We start from the raw sequence: 21,073 nt of genomic DNA, 5'->3' as shown, positions 1-21,073 counted from the left end.
TCAGCATGCCTGGCTAAAACCCACACAGTTGGTCACTGTAGCCAAGGCCTTTTAATGTTCAATCGGGAAATTGAATCCTGGCCACCTTGATTACAGAACAGTGCCTTTGTATCAACCTCCCTTACTAGCCTCTAGAAGTGATGCTTGAAACAAGTTCCCAAACACACTGGAATCCTGTACCTTTATCTACCAACTAGGTGCATTAACAAATCATGTTTGTCGAAGGTTTAACCTTTATATATGTAATATTTGAATGTCCATTTGTATGTGGGGAGGTTAGTCACTGTTAACATTAGACAGAGTTCATAGCTACTTTGCTGACAGCAATACCCAAAAGGAAGAGTTTTTTTTAAGGGGGGAGGAGGGTAGTTTTCCTTTCAAACAATGTTCTTGACGAAAGGTAACACCAAAACAGGTTTTTTTTCAATATTAAGTTCAATGAAATTTACTTTATCTGATACCTGTAATGTTGAATCTGAGTCTATAAGGTTTCTTACTTTGACTTCAGTAGACAGATGAGTGGCGACAGAATGACACGTCAGAAACATCTGATAATGAACATATAATGGTAACTGTATATTGTTGTTGTCACCCTTTGACATCTGCTTGCTTTTGTGTAAAAAGGGGAAAGCTCACTCAGCTAATGCACAGACTTAAATAAATTGAAATACTTATAAATATCAAAGTCAGGTTTTATAGAAAGTGATTTATATATTCTGTGATCAAGCAATACTACTTGTTTAACCGATGACCTGACACCTCTTTTTGATGGGCCCCGGTTTATTTCAGTACTTAAACTTTTTGTAACCTTTGTGAGTACCTCATGCCATTGTTATAGTAATTGTTATGTGTCCAAAGTCAACTTTGGATAATGTATTATCTCTTACTCTTCAAAGTCTCTCAGTCCTTGAAATAGAGTATAATTCTCTTATACACCCTAAAGAAAAAAGACTAAAGAATTATTGGAAATGAGGAAATGTCAGGACTAAAGAATTATTGGAAATGAGGAAATGTCAGGACTAAAGAATTATTGGAAATGAGGAAATGTCAGGACTGAAGAATTATTGGAAATGAGGAAATGTCAGGAAAAGAATTATTAGAAATGAGGAAATGTCAGGACTAAAGAATTATTGGAAATGAGGAAATGTCAGGAAAATGAGGAAATGTCAGGACTAAAGAATTATTGGAAATGAGGAAATGTCAGGACTGAAGAATTATTGGAAATGAGGAAATGTCAGGACTAAAGAATTATTAGAAATGAGGAAATGTCAGGACTAAAGAATTATTGGAAATGAGGAAATGTCAGGACTAAAGAATTATTGGAAATGAGGAAATGTCAGGACTGAAGAATTATTAGAAATGAGGAAATGTCAGGACTAAAGAATTATTGGAAATGAGGAAATGTCAGGACTGAAGAATTATTGGAAATGAGGAAATGTCAGGACTGAAGAATTATTGGAAATGAGGAAATGTCAGGACTAAAGAATTATGGGAAATGAGGAAATGTCAGGACTGAAGAATTATGGGAAAAGGAGAAAATGTCAGGACTAAAGAATTATGGGAAAAGGACAAAATGTCCGGACTAAAGAATTATGGGGAAAAGGGAAATACACAACTAAAGGATTATTGGAAAGGGTGAAATATCAGAACTAAAAGATCAGGAGGAGGAAAGTCTCCGATTATGAGGAAGTGGCAAGTCAGAACTAAAGGATTATAGTCAAATAAGGAATGTAACTATAAAAAAAGTATTAGGAATGAGAAATGTCAGCACTAAAGATTATGGGGAAAGAGGAATGCAAGAACTGTAGGATTATGAAGATGTGTTGTCAGAACTAATGGGTCAAGCTAGAGGGGAAATGTCAGAACCATATATGTTGAAAAGGAAAATTGTCAGGACCAAAGGAATTTGGGAAAGGGTAAGAATATGCTTATATAGCTGCATGTAATACATGGCAAAACCATGCCAATATATTCTTTAAAGTTATGAAATTGTTTTTATGCTAAGACATGTCTGAGTAGGTGTGTGAAACACCATTGATAGATGGCTCTTCTTCACTAGAATTAATCATGTTTACTGAATTAAGTTTGTGTCTGTAAACTTGTCAGCTATACCTATGTACATTCCGTCCAGAGAAAATTACAGGATTTTTGTTGATTATCTTAATTTGTTGTAAATTGTTTAACTTATTATTGATTACATTATTGTATTAAACTCAATTGCTTATAATCTATATTTATTATCAACAGCTTTGTAATTAAAATAATTAAGTTAATACTTAAATTAAACTCTGACCTTGTGTTATCTGTTTGGTCCACCATCATTCGTTGGTGGGTAATTAATTTGATATTCTTTTTTCTAGGTACTGTCCTGTCTTTAAACAATTGTTCTCAAAACTGACAAGTTGTATCTGTTAAGATTTTGTATCATACTTTACCTGATCTAATGTTCATACTTCTTACAATAAAATAACAGTAAGGCAGCCATCCTGGATTGGGACATTTAGAAGTTGTTGTAGCTATTTGCCCAAAAACTACCAGAGGGATTATTCTCAAATTCACTGAGGAAACAGTGGTTACCATAAAGAAAAGAAAAATCCAAAATTGGGAAATTGAAATTTCACACTTCTTCTATAGTTAAATGCATACCAACTCTCCTGATTCTCTCAATTTTAACTTCCCTATCATGTCTTTCCATCTTAGGGTGCCTGTATCACTCACCTAGCTTTGGCTGAAATTGCTTCATTGAAACTAAAGGGAAAATGTATTCTAAATATCCAAGTACACAACAAGCACCATATCTATTTATCAATTGGGTCCTAACCCTCTGGCCTCCAGGGGGTCAGTCAAATCATTCTTACTTCAGACCAAACAAATCATTCTTACTTCAGACCAAATTGGGATAAAATCCTGCAATTCCTACAGGAAAACAAGGATTTTAAATAACTTGCTCTATTTTCTATATTGAGGCCACATCTCTCCCATCCAGAAACCAACACCCACTGTGTATACAAAATTGATTTATCTTCATGCATGTATATTTCAGACTAAAATGAGACAGAATCCATGCATTTCCACAGAAGAATTATTTGTCTTTTAAGAATTTGCTCTATTTTTCCTAATTGCTTTCAACTTTTCCACCTCAGCTGGCATTCCTAGAGAAGTAGACTTAAAAGAATTTGCTTTATTTCACCTACTGGGTCCCACACCTATTACCCAGAGGACAAGACTGCAAATACAAAATTGATTCCACTACAGCCTAGCATTCAAATCATTCCTACAGAAAAGGGATTTCACAATAACCAAACAACATCCAAAAAATCTGTCACATCTCCAAAGCAGTCATAACCCAATGTACAATTGAAACGCATTTCCCTGAATAGGTCAAAACTATCAAAACAACATCAGAGTATGCAATCCCAGACTTCAATACACACATCCAACCTAACCAATACAAAGTCCCCACAGAAACAAAACAAAATAGCCCACAGAACAGCTGAGGAAGAGTCTCAAGTGGTTTACCAATTGTAAACCAGCTTTTGAATGTCAACCTTGGGAAAGGATCTGAAGACCCCATCAAGGATTTCAACAGATATAACATTCTATTGAATCATGAGGATGGTTCAGATATGGAGACCACACTGCCGCAACCTTGTAGTCCTGTAATCCCAAATATTGAGCGGAGCAATACTAATGCCAAATAACACAAATATTCAAATAGTTAATTAAACCAATGTAACGTTTGTGGATTCAAAGCCAATATTGAGGAATTTCAACTTTTCTATAAGTCGTTGAACCTATCAGTCTTCTGTTTGTAAGACATCATGATGAAAGATCCCACCCAGTTAAGAAATTATGATATGTACTATAACGTCCCACCAACAGCTGATCGTCCGGTTGGTGGCTCAGCAGTGCTTGTAAGGAAACCAAACCATCATATAAGCATCAAATGAGATATAACTCTGAAAGCTGTAACTTTTACACTACTTAGAACACTCAATTTGTTCGCTATACTTTCCTCCTCATGACAACAATATATACAAGGCTTTTGAGTCACCGAGGATGGCCCATTGAAGACTTTATAAATAAATACAATTTCTCTTTTTAACAATAACAGGCCTAAATGTCTTCTACTTAATTTCAAAGTCAAAATCCAAGATAGTTGTCAGCCATTTTTTCTGACCAGTCCCAGAATGACACAGGCACAACCAAGCACCAAGGGAAATCTACAAATGAAATTTAATAAAGATCGACCCAGTATTTTTTCAGAAACACAAAGTCCAAGATGACTGCCTGTCAGTCATATTGGTTTTCAGATCAGTCCCAAAATCAAACAAGCACAACTAGGGACCAAGTGGAAGCTATGTTTAAATTTGAGAGATACATTGTACAATAAAAATGTTCCTTGTCAAAATCCAATATAGCCACCTATCGTTCATTTTGTTTTTTTGGTCTACAGATCAAATTTGAGAAAGATCCATCATGTACTTTTCAAGAATAAGCAATAACAACAATTGTTTACAAACACACAGGGCATAAAAAGATTAATACATTCAAAACAGGAATGCTGTATAGCATTATTCAAGATGTGATATTTTGTTTGTATAACAGTCCTATTAAAGATATTGGCTTATCCATATTTTACGATGATTGATATAAGAACTATAATAGCTTATAATTATATATTTGAAGTGTTAAACAGGTGGTAGATATTCCAACTTTGATTCCTAGTCATCACTTTGTGGAGAGAAAAAAAAGCATTTCCACATTGTTAATTTTTGGTAACCTTTTTAGTGTTAGAATCATATATCAAATTCAATATATATATATATCCTTTGTGCTTTAGTTTCTTACCCCTAAACAACCATTTTTCACTAGCTATGCTATGTCAAATTAATTGCCACCAAACAAATACTAGAAAAAATTTTTAGAAACTGATCAGAAAAAACAAGTATTTTTACCTGAAATATCTGTGTTGATTTGTGTATCTTTTCTGATGGGTTAGATTCAGTTTTAATTTTTTTTCCTTATGTTGCCTTATGTTTTTCAAATGAATCCAACATATTTCTCGCCAAACTTCTTATTTAAAACACAAACTATTTAAATAATGTCCATTTTTCTTTGGTTGGTCTACAATTCGTTATCTAATTAAAATAAGAAATGAGTAATCATAAGTAATAATTTACACGAAGGCGTGGCCTATCATTCTTGGTAGATTTTTATTCACATGAGAGACAACAAAATATTGACATCCAAGGATGGATTGATCGGTTATTTCATCATTTGTGGTAGGATGTTTTTCACGTGAAATTTTGAATAAAGAAAAAAATAAACAAATTTGCTAATGAAATATTTACTAATATTTTCTGGTGAATAGTTTAAATCACATTTTTTTTTTCTTTCTGGATGTTCCGAAATACATAACGGTCTGGAACCGATATCCAGGCGATATATACATTTTGCTGCAATTAGTTCTAAGTAAAAACATAAATTTACCATTAATATTCACTATTTATAATTTGTGATTTTAATGGAAACTATTTTTAGCTGTGATAAGAAGTTTATCGGTTTATGTACTCCAATTATTATTGAAACTGATGCAATTCTGCGAAATGGAGTAGGTAATTTGTGTACTCTAAATATAGCCGAACCATTAGGCCGAAATGTTATTTAAAAGGCCTAAACTCACCCCACTGTATCTAGGTCGTCTGAAAACATGGAAATAGAAAGGGACATACTAAAAACAGAAAATATGATGAAATCAGAATAGAAAACATTTAATCTTCCTATTAGGGATTCTAGTTTTAAAATCCTACGATTATTTCCCCCCTACTTTGAAATTAATTAGATTTTATGAAGTACAATAATAATTTGAACGTGTTGATTCAGTCATAGTTCCGTGCTCATCGATACGCAGTCATCATAGTGTTTTTAAACAAATTGTAAAATATTGAGATACAGGCATATACTTATTTGTTCTCTAAATGAAAACATCGATTTAGGTCAGACTTGTGATTGTATGCTTGGTAATTTGTTTATTTAAGTGGTTTTATGTCAACCAGCATACGACAATTTTCGCGTGGAGAAACAGATCTTTAGTAAACGCCTGCATTTAGAAGAACAGGATATACGTCACAATTCAACCAGAAGTGAGCGAAATGTCGTGATGGACTGGAAGGGTATTCCCATTTGTGAATTTGATTGAACTATTGGCGTACTTCAAAAAATAGATAAAACGTTTTAAGCAATGGATGAATTCATTGTGGATCGAGGTCGGGTACCCCGGCTTTGCGAATTTCAGAAGAAAATAGAGAGGATGTATGAAGTGAAAATTGGATTCGAAGATGTCGCCAAAGCTAGTCAACAATGGATCATCGTTCAAGGCGAAAATATGGACAGACAGAATGCAAAGGTTATTACGTTAATGTGTGATAATTAAATGACAGTATCAGTATCTTTAACGGCAATTATAAACAACAACTGATAATTGATTATTTACTAACCGATGAACTTCATTAAGCTTCATTTACACATAAAAATCATGACTGATCGTACAAAAAATGTTCCTCTTTAAAGCATATATATACACTCGCAAATATTAGTGGGAACAAGTATGCAGGTATAATGTGTGTTATGAAACATAATCAATGACTCTTAATTTGTCAGCATTGAATTATCAAACAGTTGAATGGTGAATACATATCTGATTGATGACTGACAACGTCCACGGGTTGATATAAATGTAGTCAGAAGGTTCTGACCATCTGTCCTCGATTCTATTGTTTTGTTCCTGGTTGATAGGTAGAATTCTTCCCTATATAAAAACGCCAAACTCTAAGGACACTGGCAAGGGTCAGCATCCAGATAATGTTTCATATAATTTCAACAGTGCACTCGTTATAAATCATACATAATGTACATTAATGGAAAGAAATCAGTTTTCTTTTAACCACAAACAAGACAAAAATAATATCACAGGTACATAGTCAGAACCCATTGGACTAATTTAAATGTAGACAACAATATACACTGTGTATTGAGGGCGAGTCTAGCATACAATGAGTAAAGGGGGAAAATATGAGACAAATATTATTAGTGCTCAGTTTTAATAATGACCATCAAATGATAATATGGAAGAAAATTTTAGAGAGTGTTAGTAAAAATGAGAGACAATATAAAATAGAGAGAGTTTACAATACATGTATCGAGGTTTTACTTTTTTCATTTTTATTTCATTTTTCATTGAAGAGTATCTGTTTGTACTGGGACACACTATTACATAGTGATTTGCAATTGTCAGTTTTATTTCAGTCATATTTAATGTGACATTTTGACCAGATTTTGACTCATACCTTTGTATAACACATCATATTTTCTGTTATAGGAATACATCCTTGCTCTGTGCGATCCAAAGGAAATGCAGACTCTTACGTTTAAAAATTGCCGAGCATTATTAAGTAATGAAACAATAGAACAAATAGAGAAGCAAACCAATGCTGTGATAGTCATGGAGGGGACATCATCAGTAACCATCACCGGCACTGACCTTGGTGTGACCTTGGCCATGTCATCTTTAGAGGAATTGCTTGGACAGTATGACACAGAGATGGATGGAACTGAAGGGAAAACAAATGAAAAAGATACTACAGCTGATGATTCTGTATCACCATGGTCACTGAGACTGGACACCTCCCTACAGAGGGCATTATCTCAACAAAGTGATGGCAACAGTAGTATGACTATTGAAGACTATGATAACGCTTCAGCATCTGTTAAAAGGGTGATTTTACACTGCTTGAATGACACAGCCACTGATGATATTGACGATGTTTTATTGTTTGAAAGTAATTCTCCAAAAGATAGTTCTAAATCATTAAATCAGTTCAAACTTCCTCTTTTGATCGGGGATGAGCAGACAGACAGTGCTAATACACAACACCAAAAACAAAATATTGAAACAGATAATAATCAAATTGATGGGAGAGTTGGCAACCTCACCCAGCAATTAACCGATGCAAATATTTCACAAGCTGAAGGTAACAATGCACCAAAACCGTCAAGTGCTTTTCCAAATTCAAAGTTGTCAAAGGAACTTGAATATTTAAGAAATTTTGGTTTATCTGTTGGTTATAGTGTAAGCATTATTGAAGAAGGTTTGAAATTTGCTGATGAAAATACACAAGTTTCTGACTTCATAGAAATATTAACAAAAATTTCTGATAATAATTCAGAAGGTAATTGTAACAAAGGGAATAGGAGTCCATCTCCCGAGGTAGAAATATTGAGTTATTCTAAGAATTTTGGAAATTTTCCTCCTCCTCCACCAATACCTAGTCCAAGTAAGCTTGCTGACATGACAGGTCGACGAAGTCTGCCGCCAGAATATAAAAGTAAATTAATCAAAGATTTCTCAGAAGAGAAAAACGACTTACCTATTGAAGAACTCAAGAGACGAAATGAGGAAAGACAATCAGTACTGAAAGCATCATTTGATGATGAAAATGTTTCAAAGAAAAACCAAAATCAGCCCACACCAGGACATAGAGGAGAGAAGAATGGACATAATAATGTGATAAAACAGAAAGGTCAAGGTCGCTCTCAAAGTAAAAAGAATAAACAAAAAGCAAAGCAACCAAGTGTAGAAACACCTTCACAGTATATTGAGGTGGATGAAAAAGAAGAAGAAACTTGTGTTATGGAACCATGGCAAGATGATGTAGATGATGATTGTAGAATTGTAGATGTTTCTCGACCTAATCCTGTGCCAGTTGTGGTGCAGCCAAATAGACAGCAACAACAGAAAAATTATACCCAACAATCTTATGGGAAAGGCTTTCATCAACAGTTCAGTGCTATGTCATCACCTCAGAGGCAGCAACCAGTCACAGGATTTCAGCAGCAGCTACAGAGAGGACCAGTCGGAGGAAAGCCAGATGACCTCAGATATATTGTCATTGATGGCAGCAATGTTGCCATGACGTAAGCATTAACTTTTCAAAATTCTGCTTGAAATTTGACATTAGATCTTCAACATCCTATCATTGATGATTTAAACTGATGGAAGACATTCTTCAGATAATCTGATAATTCCGATTAAAAGATTTTGCTGGAACTGTAGAAATTATAAGTGCATGTCTCGGACTTAAAACTTCTATTATTTTTTATATGATCCTGAGCTGTTTATCTTAATGAAAATTCACTCAGTAAAATGCATTTGAGACTTTATCAAAATAGGTGCTCTTGTACAAGTTATTGGGCTTTTTTGTATCATCATAATTTGTATTTTGTTGTTATTTTTCAAATGAACAATGATTATCTCAAAATATACATATGTATTGTTTTATAGTCTATATGTTCACTGTGTTACAGGAATAATTGTTTCTGCTCACTTTGGTGTCTAAATAGGAACATATAAGACTATAGAGTCCTTACTAATTTTGTCAATTTTGAATACTTTTGCAGGCATGGTAACGGAAAAATATTTTCTTGTCGTGGAATTAAAATTTGTGTTGATCACTTCCTGAAGAGAGGACATAAACAAGTGACAGCGTTTGTTCCAGAGTGGAGGAAATACCGTCCACGCATGGAGAACCCTATCCGTGAGCAGAACCTTCTGACAGAGCTGAAGGAGGCAGGATACCTTGTCTTCACTCCATCTCGAAGGGTTAATGGCAAACTGATCAGTTCCTATGATGACAGGTAATTATACAGTGACACACAGGTAATCATAAAGTGCCACACAGGTAATCATAAAGTGTCACATAGGTAATCATAAAGTGACACACAGGTAATTATACAGTGTCACACAGGTAATCATAAAGTGTCACATAGGTAATCATAAAGTGACACACAGGTAATCATACAAAACCAGTGTCACACAGGTAATCATAAAGTGACATACAGGTAATCATACAGTGACACACAGGTAATCATGAAGTGTCACACAGGTAATCATAAAGTGTCACACAGGTAATTATACACTGTCACACAGGTAATCATAAAGTGACACACAGGTAATCATACAGTGTCAGATGTATTATATATTCAGGTCTAATATTTACCATTTCATACAGGATTAATAGTTCTTAAGTTGAGACATGTATAAATCCATTACCAAAAAAACTAAGTAGTTTCTGTGATATGTTCTGACCTTTATTGCTGGCATGTTTGAAACTTTCAAACTCACCTGGTGGGCCAAGGTGAGCTAATGTGCTTTGGTTGTCAGCAATGTCACCATATTTTATTCTTAACATTTTTAGATGATGGATTATGTATTGAAAATTGTACGCATAGAACACTTCATGATTTATTGAAAACTACTATATGTGATGATTGGATAATCATATAGTTCAGCTAGAATAATGAAGGGACTAGTGTGAATAAAATGTAGATTAATTACTTGTATCCCAAAAACATATAAAACCTGAAAGATATAACTTTGAACAGTGAATGAAATTACATGTTGTAGATTTGTGCTGGAATTAGCAGAGAGAGAGGATGGTGTGGTTGTTTCTAATGATCAGTACAGAGATCTGATGCAGGAGAAAGCAAGCTGGAGAACATTAGTAGAGGACAGGTGAGAACCAGGACATCATAATTTGGATGCGGCTGACTTTATATGATTCCTCAAGAATTATTTTCCATCTCGGGTATTACACAAGGTTTTGTGGATAGAAACCAAGCTTGTTGAATTTATTCTTTATTTGAAATAATTCAAAACAGATTAAGTTTTGGAGAGATTTCAATGTAACAATACTATTTGTTGTCCTTAACTCACTTGGACCAGAAGTCTGACTTAGTTAATGTCCATCAGCCAACCTGCAAACTCTTATATCATCTAGTGCAAAACATGGTGTTTGGGTGGGTTGTAGTGGGGGTTGGGGGTCCATGTTACAACAGCAAAGATTCTGGCCCTCCCTAGGGACAGAGGGGTAGGACCCAAACAGTGTAACTTTAAAATTCTTTTGGATATGGAGATTTCTCCCAAATTTAGTCTTGAACATCTTCCACAAGTTAAAAAAAAAATTAACATTGCCTGAACTGATCATGTGACCTCTCTGTGGACAGAAGGGGTCTGATGATTTAAACTTAAATCCCTGTCCTTTCATAGGATTAGCGATTTTTACCAAATTTTGTCATAAGTGTTAACAAATGAAGGGGACTCATTTCATATTTGTATAAATGACAGGTCTAATCCCCCTTAGACCAAAAAGGTGCCCAATAGAATTTAAATCTGAAAAAAAGAAAAACCTGTACTGCCTCGACCTAAAAGGATATTAAGATGAAATAGAGGTAAATCTTCATCTCCTTTCCCTTAGTCAAAGAGATACATTGGTGAAGAGAACTTAACGTATTAAGAAAGGTTATTATTTCCCTTGAGCCCAAAATCAGAAAACTATTTGAAATATACAAACGTATTATGAATGAGATTGTTTCGTCATGATTGACTGATGAGTTGTGAATGAGATTGTTTTGTTGTGATTGTTGAAATGTCCAGAAGAGATCTGCAGACTCTCTGTGACTTCTGGAAATGTCCAGAAGAGATCCGCAGACTCTTTTGGTCTCCTGTTGATATGCACTAACTAGTAATATTATGACTGTAGGTTGCTGATGTTCACATTTGCCGGTGACAACTTTATGATCCCAGAGGATCCTCTTGGCCAGGACGGCCCTACTCTTGGCCAGCTTTTACATAAGATACCCCCATATGCTGGAGCACACAAAAGGTGGGTGTGGCTACTTTGACCTGCAGTCATAAATCTATTCTCATACTTCAGTGATTTTTCTTAAACTTTGCCTAACATGGCATTGATTTTTTTGCTTCTAATAGTATCCAAGAATGTACAAAATATATCATCTTTATATAGAAGAACTACTAAATTAGAAATGAAATTATAGAATACTGTCCAATGAACCTGTGTCTGGTGATTTTAAAAGCCTCTGTAACATGTCACAATGTCACAAACAGGAACATTAAAAGCTCAGAACATTTGACAGATTACTAAAAGTGAGATGACACACAGGATCATATGCTGGTTGTCATTAGGTTTAAAATGATGCTTTTTAGGTAATCGGATGATTTTTTTTCCCTATTTTTCTTGTAGGCCTTTATCACCTGACAAGTCAGAGAGAGGAAACTTTCGACAACAACAAAACAATTGGACTAACATGCCCCCTTTACCCTTTTGTGTAGGTAATGCTAGATTTCCCCATCAAAATTTACAGCAAAGGGGTTTAAACCCAAATCAAGTCTATCAAAGACCTCCCTCTCAGCAGTTTCATGGGAATCCATTCCGTCAAAATCAGCCAAATGGTGGTGCAGTGTTCCAAGGGGCCCACAGGGGGCGAGGACAGCGTTACCCCCACCCCCAACCAAATAAATTCACCGCATTGTCCTCCAGGTCTGAACAGTCAACTGAAGAACTCTTTACGCAGCTCAAGTGTATTTTCTCAGAGAGTAAGCAGGAACAAAAGTTAAGAGAAGTCCTTCGGAATCATCAGGAGGAAACAGACTTAAATCGTCTCACCAACTACTGCATGAATGCAATATTTTCCTAGAGAGTGGACTGTAAATTTTTTTTTTTTTTTGTTTGGTCACATTGAAAGGATTTGGTCCTGTGACAAGCCAACACTGCAGCACAAACAGGCTCCTGCCTAATCTCTACATATGATTGTGGCTTCTCTGAATTTAAAGGATGTTTATTAAAGTATGGAAGAAAAGTCTGTGATAAAATCATAAAGTTTTGTTTCAAAATTTGTTTTTTGTACAAAATTTTATGATTGGTGAAATACAGAATGGTATAGTTGTGATGAAAGGTTTAAACTCTATATATTGGCTTATTGGCAGTAAAGTGAGGAAGCCATTGACAGAGTTTGATAAGCAGTATACATTCTGTATACAGATCTTAAGGATTTAAACACTTTCAACAATGGTGACATTGATGATAATAAATTAATCAGAAATAGACTAAGAAGGAAAAATACTATTCTAGTTATCAGGGACAAATTTGATTGATTATCAGGTCGTCTCTGAATATCATTATATGGCGTAGCTAATATCAGTTTTATATGAAAAAAATTATAGAAGAAGATATTTATATATATATGTACATGCTTTGTTTAGGAGATCTGTGAGATCTGTTATATTTTGCTGGCTGCATTACTTTGTACACATGTTAAACATTTTATTCTGATAAACAGTAAGTTGGGATATTCTGGTTTTGGGAAAATTTGAGAAGTGGAATGGTTTTATTTTTGTCTAAATGTTGCATTTTCCTCAACCTTATGCTAATTTTAGTACTCTATTTTGTCATTAGTTTACTGAATCCTTAACTCAATTATGTGCAAGTTTAATTCTGTTTGGAAGTCCTGACAAGTGTTAGGCAAAATATATATTGGTGTAAAGAGCTAATTTGACATGTGTTTAATTTCTATACTTTAAAGCCAGACACCAAATAAATAAGAAAGCAACTAGATCCAAAATATCCCAATTTTATGGTTGTTATGCATTCAGCATTCCAGAACACTTTATTCTCCAAGTGAAAATGTATATTGTCTTGTTTGAAGTAAAGTCATTAACTGGAACAGAGTTGAATTTTCTCTCTTTTTCACAATAGTATCAACACATCACTATAATTAAGTTTTCTTATGACCAGCATACTAGGTTTTTCATGTATTGATGAGAGAAGCCATACTTAGGTCAGAACTGTTGGTTAGAGAACAACAGTGACTTCAATTTCAATCTACTATTAATGTATAATCTAATTCATTTTCTCACAGTTAGCATTATAGAATTATAGAAGAACAATTGTTTTCATTTGTCAAGTTTTTGAAATCAGAGTTAATAATTCTCATATCTTTCCATGAGAGAAATACAATAAAATTTGTTTTATTTTCAACGATTGTGAAAATAGGATTAGGACTGATTAGCATCAATTGAAAAAATAATTTGCTTCGTAATTGATGAAAAGTAAATGAAATTTTAATGTTTAAAGATGGAAGGTTAAGTGATAATTCCATGCTGACCTTGGTTGAAGCATTAGGGTTCTCATTGCGGGAGGAAACTGCAATACCTTGGATAAAACCGACATGGTCGGGCATAAGACATTTTACCTTTTCACATCAGACCAAAGAATCAAATGCCAATCACCTTGGCAAAAGGCGAGATAATTAACACTGCACCGCCACCTGACCACTCATGACATGAAACATTACTTCTTAATATTCAATGTCAAAGGTCAGGTAATATTTTTCAGGCTACTGGAGACAAAGTCTGAAGTCATGTGTCCATTAACAAGTGACATTTTTAACTTCTCCTAAACCCCAGAGCCAATTTCAATGCAATTTGGCAAAAGCCTTCAGTGGCCAAAGGTGAAAAAATGTTAATTATATGGTCCTCATCCCAAGAGGCATGGTAAAAGGGGAGATATTGACTAAAAGTTCAAATGTATGCTTCTGAAGACCCAAATATCATAGAATTAAAGTTTCTTCATAATGGAAGGTATCAAAACTAAATTTCATGACCCAAATGTCTCGCATTACTCCATTGGGATGGGATAAAATTTAATTGTGCATGGTTTAAATTCAGTTGGAAGTAATGCAAACTTGGTTAGGATTATGATGACCGTTTGTAAGTCTGCACATGTTGACCCTGGGTAACCCCACAAGAGCTGATAGATGGGGCCAAAAGAGGCCAAAATGACTCAAATTTTAAAAATCTCCAGAAGTTCAAGATAGGATACTTCAAATAATATCCAAGGATGGAAGGGTCTAAAGTTGTTTACCAAAATTGTGAATTTCATTATCCCAAAGTATGGCATTTCCCTTGGATAGGGAGTTCAAACAGGAAATTTTTCAAGCTTATTACTCAAGATAAGTTATGATAATGGGATGGAAGTTTAAAGTTACCTTCATTACATGTAGCTAAAGTTATCGTAACAAAGATGCTTTCTATGGTATATGTTACAACAACAGAAATGACAGCACAGGCTTCCAGCTGGGCCAACTAGAGTTGTCAATATAAGCTGATAGCTTGTTTTGCAATTGTTGCAAAATAAATAAAGTTTATATAAATGACAGCTTTGTAGAACTCCAATGATAATTAAAGCCCCTTGTTCTTGAAGTTGGAAATGAAAACTTGAAATAATCGCACCTTATAGGCATTGTAATGAAATAATTCTTGTCGTCACAACAGTGTTTTTAAGAATTTTTCAAACTGCTACAGAAAAGGTACCACAGGTGATAAAAGTACTCTTGTTTTCCAGAATAAAATGATAGAGACCCTACCGCCAGAGCTTAAGCAACTTCTCTTGTAATGAAAACCTTTTTAGCATCCTCAATGGGCATATTTTTTTTAAACATATTTAGTACACTTGTTGCATGGTGAAAATAAGCTACCTGTTGGAAAATTGATCTTGAATTCAGTAGTAATTTATTCCTTGTCCAATCGTTTGACCAAAACCATTCACTGTCAGGAATGATCTTGAATTCAGTAGCTATTTATACCCTATTCAGTTGTTTGTATTAGGATTAGATAACACTGCTGTGCCTACAATGTTTTCCAAATTACCAGAGACATGTAAGGTTTTTTATCAAACATCTTATAATTGTCAACAATAACCTTGAGTACTGACCAAGAACGCCTATAAGGTTCCTATGGTGATGCCTGCCAATTGTAATATCTGTATACTTATGTCTCAGCTTTACTTGGAAATAAAACAACCTGCTTATACAGGTCAATGGTATTCTGAATTTCTATCAACTTGATAAACTGATTCTCTCATTCTGATCACCCAGAAGTAGAGATATCCTTGTCTACATTACTCTTGTTGTCTTCGTTTTTTGTTTAGATAAACAATGAGACTTCTAAACGTGATGACTAATCATCACAAGGAAAGGATGTTTTTCTGTACTGTAACATTTGTAAAACCATAAAATTGTATCCAGCACTATATTCATGGTTACCAAAAGTGTGATGATTTTTTGTTTTTGTTATTTTCCTTCAGAATAACTTTTTTTGTCAAAGTTTACATACACTATACTAAAGAAAATGTTGTTTGTAATCATATTGTCCAACAGGTACAGATGATGTGATACTATATTATATGTACTTGGAAATTCAAATAGCAAAAATAGTTCATATTTGGGCAGGTTTTTTTGACGACATCTGAAGGTTAATGAGGAAAATATTGTCACTTTTTAAGCACAGTTAAACATCAACCATTTTGGTATAGAAGGATGTTGTAAGCATCTGTTCATGAGACAGGCTACAAAGTACAAGCTGATGACATGTAAAATGGTGTGTAATTACTACAAAATTGTAAATCTTTGATTTTTTCTCTCAGTTTCATGTTAAGGCCTCTTTAATAAATGATGTACATTGTCTTTAATTCTTTGTGTTTTGTGAAGCATGGATAATGTTACAATAAATTCTGTTGTTAAAACTATTGCGTAAAATAGTACATAATTATATGAATCAGTATAAGTATATTCTACAACAGTTACGACTACACCCGTATAAACATTCTCCTTGACAATACCTTTTACACTACAAATTTTCTCCACATCAGTTACTTGTACAAATGTATTCTACAATAGTTACTTGTACACGTGTATAAATGTATTCTACAACAGTTACTACTACACCCGTATAAACATTCTCCTTGACAATACCTTTTACACTACAAATTTTCTCCACATCAGTTACTTGTACAAATGTATTCTACAATAGTTACTTGTACACATGTATAAATGTATTCTACAACAGTTACTACTACACCCGTATAAACATTCACCTTGACAATACCTTTTACACTACAAATTTTTTCCACATCAGTTACTTGTACAAATGTATTCTACAATAGTTACTTGTACAAATGTATAAATGTATTCTACAATAGTTACTTATACATGTGTTTAAATGTACTCCACAATACTTGAACATGTATATAAATATATTCTACAATAGTCACCTGTATATGTATTTGAATATACTCCACAATAGTGTCTTCTTTGTGTTTGTAAGGTACTAAACAGCAGCAACTTGTACACGTATATAACTGTAGTCTACAACATTTACTTTTGCATTTGTATAAATGAACTCCACAAGAGTAGTTTTTACAAATGCTGATTACATTAGTTTATTGTACACAAGATTAGTTGTTCTCTATACCTGTTGTTACTTGTACACGTATGTAAATGTACTTGTATCTTGTCAGTGTACTCCACAGTGGTTACTTCACCAACATATACACATGCATCTATGTATTTTACATCAGTAACCTGAACATCAGTACCTGTATAATGGTGATAGCTCAATTATATGAAGATCAATTTTCGTGGGATGGGGGCTAAATCCAATTCACCGTTGTTAGCTCACCTGGTCTGAAGGGCCAAGTGAGCTTATGCTGTGGTGCAGCGTCTGGTGACCAGCGTCAACTTTTTCATTCAAACAACTTCTCAATAACCAATTAAGCAGATGTTTTGATGTTTGGATGTTATGTTCCTAATATGAAGTCTGACAAAGTTTGCAAAAGAAAATGACCTTGGCATATATTCAAGGTCACAGAGGTCAGATTTGTTAAAACCTTTAAACAACTCTCTCATGAACTCATAGGCCTAGAGGCAAGATATTTGGCTGGTATGTTCCTAGGATGAAGCCCAACAAAGTTTGAAAGTTTGCGAAAGGAAATTATTTTGACTTAGAATCAAAGTCACAGGGGTCAAATTTGTTAAAACCTTTAAACAACTTCTTCTCATGAACTCATAGGCCTAGAGGCATGATATTTGGCTAGTATGTTCCTAGGATGAAGTCTGCCAAAAGAAATGAACCCGACTTATATTCAAGTTTACAGGGGTCAAATTTGTTAAAACCTTTATACAGCTTCTACTCATGAACTAAAAGGCCTAGAGGCATGATATTTGGCTGGTTTATGTATACCAGGTGAGCACTGCAGGCCTATTGTGCCTTTTGTTTTGTAACATGATGGTGCAATTTTTTTTCTTGCACAGAACCAACCATTTATGAGTTTCTGATACTTACAAGGAATGTTCAAAATTTGAATTCATCAGATTTGTCTGACCACCATCAGTGTATTCAGTGGTTTATCCATTCATTCCTTCAATGTCAGATGACTGTTAAGGGCCATGGCCCACTTGTTTCGGATTAAGTGCTATATGAGACCCTAAACGTTTGCTAAAGACATAACAACCAAATTGAATTCAACAGTCTTAGTGATACACAAATGAAATATTCAATCTATCTGTAGGTTCAGATGAAGATACACTGTTGGGGCTAGCAAACAATCTGGATTCAGGGTGAAGAAAGCTAGGAAAGTATGCATGTATATGTCGTGAGATCTGTAATCAAACTTTACCTTAATTTTATTTAGCCCTTACAATTGTATTATGATCATGGTTATATAGCCAATACAAAAATGCGGTGGTGCATTCTCTGGCATCAACTTTTTACTTGCAACAACTTTTCAATAACCAATGGATCAAATGTTTTGACATTTGGCCTAGGATGAAGCCCAACAAAGTGGTGAAAAGAAAGGACTTTGACCTATATTCAAGGTCACAAGGATCAAATTTGTTACAGCATTTAAACAGCTTCTTCTGTTGGACGAAGAAGTCTAGAGGCATAATATTTGGCTGGTATGTTCCTAGGAGGAAGTCCAAAAACGTTTGGTATGTTCCTAAGATGCAGCCCGACAAAGCTTGTGAAAAGAAATGACCTTGACTTATATTCAATGACTTCTTCTCATGAACTAAAAGACCTAGAGACATGGTATTTGGCTGGTATATATATACAAGTTGAGCCTTGCAGGCCCATTCGGCCCCTTGTTTATTAATACCACTCTACAACCTGCGTTACTCGCTTGTTTGTTAAGACTGGGCTGTAATCTGTTGTATGTCAGATAAGCCACATCGTATGACATAATTCAATCGCCTATCGCCCCATTTGAATATTTATTCAAACACACGGACGTTATTGTCTATTAACTAGATCACAAACATGTGTAGCATCATGAGTAAGATAGGGGAAATACTTGAAATATTAAAACCAAAATGATATAATTTCCATTTCATTTTTCAAAAACCGCTCTCCGGGAATACTGACTGAGAAGTTCTATGGCAAGCCGTTTTAACATTTAATCCTATTTCCTCTTAAGGGGATAGTTTTTTCACTTAAGTGAAATTCTTTTTCACTTAAGTGAAAAACAATTGCACTTAAGGGGAAATGAAACATAATGCAAATTATTAATACAACTTAAGGGGGAGAAAATCACTTAAGGGATTCTTTTTTTCACTTAAGTGAAATATATCATAATGCATAATAATGTTTATTTCCCTTAAGTTTAAAAGAATTTCACTTAAGTGAAAAAGTGATATGTGCTGACATAATGCTAAATTACATTCACTTAAGGGATATTTTTTCCACTTAAGGTAAATAAAACAGTCAGTATGCTATCCACCCCCATTTCAAAATGGGAAGAGCCACTTCCTTGTACCTCGTTTTCATACCGGAAATGAAAGCTATTTTAAATGATGGCGGGAGACATAAGCAGAGTTTTACAGCTGACAAATCAAACAAAAATACTGTAAAGAACATTAAAAACAAAATAAAATACCTAGGTAACTGTATCACATGTAATGTCATAACATGATAAATAATTGACTTTTCTATCCATTTCCCTTAAGTGAAAATAAAAATATTATGTGTTATTTCACTTAAGTGAAAATAAAAATATTATGTGTTATTTCACTTAAGTGAAAATAAAAATATTATGTGTTATTTCACTTAAGTGAAGAAGATTTTTATCTCCATTATGTGTTATTTCACTTAAGTGAAAAAGATTTTTATTTCCATTATGTGTTATTTCACTTAAGTGAAAAAGATTTTTATTTCCATTATGTGTTTCCTTAACTTATATAAAAGAAATCTATTTCCATAGTTTCTTCCCCTTACCAATCTTTTTTATTTCCACAATGTGGTTTTTCCGGTTAGTGAAAAAAACTAAATTCATACATGTTTTTCCACTAATCTGAAATTAATGTTGGTGATCATCATAGTGAAATACTTGTGCAAAATCTTGCTTTGATATCAAAATATTGAGGAATATTTGAAGGTATATCTGACTTAATATGAACAACCAATTTGTTATTAGCCAATCTCCATGAATCAACTATCAAAAGACATTGGGCAATCGAATTTATGCCATAGCTTATATAAATATTGATTAAAAACTTGCAAAACTAAATGAGTAATTTTTATCAATACATGTCAACAGGTTTTATGGTGGCCGCCATATTGTTAGTACTAACGACGCAATCGACCAGAGAAAGCGAATCTGATTGGTCAGATAGAAAATACCAAATGATTGGTTAATAAAATGGATTAGTCCAAAACTGTTGAAGAAGGTAGGTGTTCATACATCCCACTGCTTGTTTAAATTCACTTAAGTGAAAACGATTTTAACTTAAGTGAAATAATAAACCTCTTAAGACTTATAAAAATTATTTCACTTAAGTGAAATAGTTTTACACTTAAGTGAAATAAATCATAATGCGAAAAGATGTTTAATTACCTTAAGACAAAAATAATTTCACTTAAGTGAAATAAATTTATTCCACACTTCATCTTAAGAGGAAATAGGATTAAATGTTAAAACGGCTTGCCATAAAGTTCAAGATAATTTCATTTTAATGATCTCTGAAGTAAGTTTATAACAATGTTCTAATGTCTGATTGTATATCATTAGCCAGTTTTCAACTGTTTGTTTCTCCCTCAATCTGTACATTTTTGTATGTATGTGTAATCGTACTTCCCCTCTGATGTGCTTTTTGATCAAGGAAATAAAAGAACTGAAGTGAACTGTTGGCCTGACACGGGTTGTATTCAGTGGGTTTTACGTCCACTATATACGTGCAGGAATGAAATATTTCAGCCCCCTCGTCTCGCTGTCTAATTGATGCTCATAGAAATGTTACAAATAGACCATGTAATTGCATAAGTTACATCCTCTATAGGCCAAAGTACGTGATGGCCGGGATGTAACGACTTTGTACAGAGGTG

General features: G+C 34.1%; 1 protein-coding gene across 1 annotated transcript; it reads left to right on the top strand.

Annotated features, from left to right (window-relative positions):
- Positions 1-6,181: 6,181 nt before the first annotated feature.
- On the top strand, positions 6,182-13,774 carry LOC132559672 (NEDD4-binding protein 1-like). Its single transcript, XM_060224289.1, has 6 exons — positions 6,182-6,409; positions 7,382-8,976; positions 9,460-9,696; positions 10,466-10,573; positions 11,601-11,723; positions 12,102-13,774. Exons 1-6 carry the CDS (start codon positions 6,245-6,247, stop codon positions 12,553-12,555), a joined length of 2,682 nt encoding a protein of 893 aa, XP_060080272.1. The 5' UTR covers positions 6,182-6,244; the 3' UTR covers positions 12,556-13,774.
- The last annotated feature ends 7,299 nt before the right edge of the window (positions 13,775-21,073 follow it).

This window comes from Ylistrum balloti, unplaced genomic scaffold (genome assembly GCF_031769215.1).
Source record: "Ylistrum balloti isolate Yb309-2 unplaced genomic scaffold, AGI_CSIRO_Ybal_v1 Utg370948, whole genome shotgun sequence".
In the NCBI taxonomy this organism is placed as follows: Eukaryota; Metazoa; Mollusca; class Bivalvia; order Pectinida; family Pectinidae; genus Ylistrum; species Ylistrum balloti.
The sequence above is the reverse complement of the archived record's forward strand: the minus strand, read 5'-3'. Positions and strand labels throughout refer to the sequence as shown.